Genomic DNA, 4,037 nt, shown 5'->3' with positions numbered 1-4,037 from the left:
CCAGAGTCTGAGCTTTGAGGAGGGGGGTGGGGCCAGCTTCTTTTGTGAAGCCCCAGAGGAACAGGATTGCCCCACCCATACCCCTGCATGCCCCCTTTTCCTCCGGGGCTTCTCAGCCCTCCTCGAGCTGGACGCTTTACCTCCCGCCTCCCGGAGGCGGGGCCAGCCTTCTGAGCAGGATAAAACTCCACGCGGAGGGGAGCGGTGTGGGCACAGCCTTGGCATGGCCATCTGGCTCCTAACTGTGCCGGCCCCATGGCCAGCCCAGTGGACGCGTCCCCTGCAGGTGATCTGGTGGGGAAGGGGTGGGCAGGGCGAGGATGTGGGGAAGGTATGATGGGGAAGGTTGAAGAGGGGTGGGGAGTAGGGGCTTCAGGGTCTGTTGGCTTTGATGCTGCAGTGGAGGCTCTTGCAAGGAGTCCTGACTTGACCCCCATCCTGGCCTGCAGGCCATGCCAGTGGGTTGGGTCCCCACCGGAGAAAGAGGACTACCTTCAGCAGAGGGCAGCTGCTGGAGTTGGAGCGGGTGTTTGCAGCACGGCCTTACCCCGACATCGGCACCCGTGAGCACCTGGCCCGGGTCACCTGCCTTCCTGAGGCCAAGATACAGGTGAGCTGGGCACCCCCCGCCCAGGGTCGGGGTGCTCTCACACAGCAGATTTCTAAGCTTGACTCACAGTCTCTTCTCTCTGGATAGCCTGCCTCCAGGTTCTGCTTTCCCTGTACCTGGGGGGAGGGGATGCTGGCACCAGAAGAGACTCCTTCTTTCCTTACCAGGTGTGGTTCCAGAACCGCAGAGCCAAGAGAATCAAGAATAGGAAACCAGGAGGCCTAAGTCCCAGGCCCGAGCCTCCCCAGAGATCTCTTTCTCTTCCGGACACCATCCAGCAGTCCTGGGAGCCCCGCACCCTTGGCCAGCCTCCACCCTCCAACAGCACAGCAGCTCACTGTGCCTCTGTGTGTCGACATGCCTCCTGTCCAGCTCCTGGCTTGGGTCCAGGGCAGGGCTGGGTAGGGACTAAAGCTACAGCCCCATGGGGACCAGCTGGGGCTTCAGGGGTCCACATCTCTTCAGAGCGAGCTACTCCCCAGACCTCACTGGGCAGCCTGTCTGACCTCATCTATGCCTCGGCCATTGTCACCAACCTGGACCACTCCTAATCTAGGTCTAGAACTTGCAAGTCCCTTCCTCTGGCTCCTGTAGCCCATCCTGCCCCTTCAGTCTGAACACAGCAGAAGTGTATCCCCTGCCCTCTCCTTTTACACAAGGGAGTTCTCTTATGGGAAGAAAGTTTAGCTCGGGGATCCCTCTCTTCCACTGTCCTCCAGGCCAGCCTAGATGCGGGTGCTATGGAGTGACAAGGGCCTGGCTTCTGCTACCCAGCACCCCGCCCCTCCAGGGACACCTGCCCATCATCTCGGCAGGAGGTACCTACAGAGGGATGAGGTAGGAGCCCACGTCTCCCACTTCTCCTGCCAGGCCTGGTCCCCAATTCTTCTCATCCCAGCTGACAACACGTCCTCCCTCTAAAGGAGAATGGGCAGCTGCCCCTCACCCAGGGGCCCTTCAGGCCATTACCTAACTGACTGAGGGTGAGCTGGTGGCGACATCTGCTCCCAGCCCTGCTGAGGGGAGGGTGGCTGCCGCTCATCTGCTGTCCAGCTTCTCATCCTGTCCAGCTTCCCCAGCCCCATCCTCAGTTGTGGGATAGGACTCCACCCGCTCTCCCCCAAGGCAGCCAGCACCAGAGCCCCAGGAGGAGCATCTAGAGAGGGATCTCGTTGGCTTCCTGGACGGAGCCCTGGGAGGGTTTTCACAAAGTACAGGATTTCAGACACAGACTGCCAGAGTCTGAGCTTTGAGGAGGGGGGTGGGGCCAGCTTCTTTTGTGAAGCCCCAGAGGAACAGGATTGCCCCACCCATACCCCTGCATGCCCCCTTTTCCTCCGGGGCTTCTCAGCCCTCCTCGAGCTGGACGCTTTACCTCCCGCCTCCCGGAGGCGGGGCCAGCCTTCTGAGCAGGATAAAACTCCACGCGGAGGGGAGCGGTGTGGGCACAGCCTTGGCATGGCCATCTGGCTCCTAACTGTGCCGGCCCCATGGCCAGCCCAGTGGACGCGTCCCCTGCAGGTGATCTGGTGGGGAAGGGGTGGGCAGGGCGAGGATGTGGGGAAGGTATGATGGGGAAGGTTGAAGAGGGGTGGGGAGTAGGGGCTTCAGGGTCTGTTGGCTTTGATGCTGCAGTGGAGGCTCTTGCAAGGAGTCCTGACTTGACCCCCATCCTGGCCTGCAGGCCATGCCAGTGGGTTGGGTCCCCACCGGAGAAAGAGGACTACCTTCAGCAGAGGGCAGCTGCTGGAGTTGGAGCGGGTGTTTGCAGCACGGCCTTACCCCGACATCGGCACCCGTGAGCACCTGGCCCGGGTCACCTGCCTTCCTGAGGCCAAGATACAGGTGAGCTGGGCACCCCCCGCCCAGGGTCGGGGTGCTCTCACACAGCAGATTTCTAAGCTTGACTCACAGTCTCTTCTCTCTGGATAGCCTGCCTCCAGGTTCTGCTTTCCCTGTACCTGGGGGGAGGGGATGCTGGCACCAGAAGAGACTCCTTCTTTCCTTACCAGGTGTGGTTCCAGAACCGCAGAGCCAAGAGAATCAAGAATAGGAAACCAGGAGGCCTAAGTCCCAGGCCCGAGCCTCCCCAGAGATCTCTTTCTCTTCCGGACACCATCCAGCAGTCCTGGGAGCCCCGCACCCTTGGCCAGCCTCCACCCTCCAACAGCACAGCAGCTCACTGTGCCTCTGTGTGTCGACATGCCTCCTGTCCAGCTCCTGGCTTGGGTCCAGGGCAGGGCTGGGTAGGGACTAAAGCTACAGCCCCATGGGGACCAGCTGGGGCTTCAGGGGTCCACATCTCTTCAGAGCGAGCTACTCCCCAGACCTCACTGGGCAGCCTGTCTGACCTCATCTATGCCTCGGCCATTGTCACCAACCTGGACCACTCCTAATCTAGGTCTAGAACTTGCAAGTCCCTTCCTCTGGCTCCTGTAGCCCATCCTGCCCCTTCAGTCTGAACACAGCAGAAGTGTATCCCCTGCCCTCTCCTTTTACACAAGGGAGTTCTCTTATGGGAAGAAAGTTTAGCTCGGGGATCCCTCTCTTCCACTGTCCTCCAGGCCAGCCTAGATGCGGGTGCTATGGAGTGACAAGGGCCTGGCTTCTGCTACCCAGCACCCCGCCCCTCCAGGGACACCTGCCCATCATCTCGGCAGGAGGTACCTACAGAGGGATGAGGTAGGAGCCCACGTCTCCCACTTCTCCTGCCAGGCCTGGTCCCCAATTCTTCTCATCCCAGCTGACAACACGTCCTCCCTCTAAAGGAGAATGGGCAGCTGCCCCTCACCCAGGGGCCCTTCAGGCCATTACCTAACTGACTGTTAAGTGAGCTAGGAGACTGCTGACCTAATTTTGGACTGCAGGGATCAAACCTTTTACAGTTCAGGGCCCCCTCTCCCGTCCTCCTGCTACCTGGACGAATTAATCAGAACCATGGATCTGAAGAGGGAGTGACATTAAAGTAATAAAGTAGAAATAGGAACGCAGGGCTTACGCTGATTTATTTTTCACAAACATCAGATTGGCTGCCCTCTGACCTGGGGCTGCAGAGACAACCTGACAGATGCAGGATTGGGGTGGGTGTGGTGCATGCGGCAGCATTGGGTTTTGGTATCACTGTCATCTGTAATACCAACTAATCTCCAAATAAAACCCAAACTCTGTACCTTAATCTGGATTGTTGTGTGCTGCAAATGAATCGGGATGGGGGCGTTTGCTTTTGAAATTTATCTCCATCACCTAATCCCTAAATAGGGCCAGGTTCCCTGCAGATTCTGGGTGGGAGGTATTACCCAGGCTTCTGCTGGGATTGGTTAGAGGGAGAGTTAATCGAAGGGCTAAGGGCTCTGGCTGACAGACCCTGGAGAGATGGGAGCCTCAGCTGCATCCCCTGCTCCTGGTCCCACTTGTTCCAGGACACTCC

General features: G+C 59.1%; 2 protein-coding genes across 2 annotated transcripts; both read left to right on the top strand.

Moving 5' to 3' along the window:
• The first annotated feature begins 240 nt into the window (after positions 1 to 240).
• On the top strand, positions 241 to 1,243 carry LOC112065979 (homeobox protein SEBOX). Its single transcript, XM_024127758.2, has 3 exons — positions 241 to 286; positions 450 to 610; positions 778 to 1,243. The coding sequence occupies exons 1-3, from the start codon at positions 256 to 258 to the stop codon at positions 1,159 to 1,161; spliced, it is 576 nt and encodes a 191-aa protein (XP_023983526.1). The 5' UTR covers positions 241 to 255; the 3' UTR covers positions 1,162 to 1,243.
• Positions 1,244 to 2,085: 842 nt separating this feature from the next.
• LOC102990226 (homeobox protein SEBOX) lies at positions 2,086 to 3,088 on the top strand. Its single transcript, XM_007121771.3, has 3 exons — positions 2,086 to 2,131; positions 2,295 to 2,455; positions 2,623 to 3,088. Exons 1-3 carry the CDS (start codon positions 2,101 to 2,103, stop codon positions 3,004 to 3,006), a joined length of 576 nt encoding a protein of 191 aa, XP_007121833.1. The 5' UTR covers positions 2,086 to 2,100; the 3' UTR covers positions 3,007 to 3,088.
• The last annotated feature ends 949 nt before the right edge of the window (positions 3,089 to 4,037 follow it).

The sequence above is a fragment of the Physeter macrocephalus genome, chromosome 14 (assembly GCF_002837175.3).
Source record: "Physeter macrocephalus isolate SW-GA chromosome 14, ASM283717v5, whole genome shotgun sequence".
NCBI classification, from domain to species: domain Eukaryota; kingdom Metazoa; phylum Chordata; class Mammalia; order Artiodactyla; family Physeteridae; genus Physeter; species Physeter macrocephalus.
This window is presented reverse-complemented; position numbering and strand designations above follow the sequence as displayed.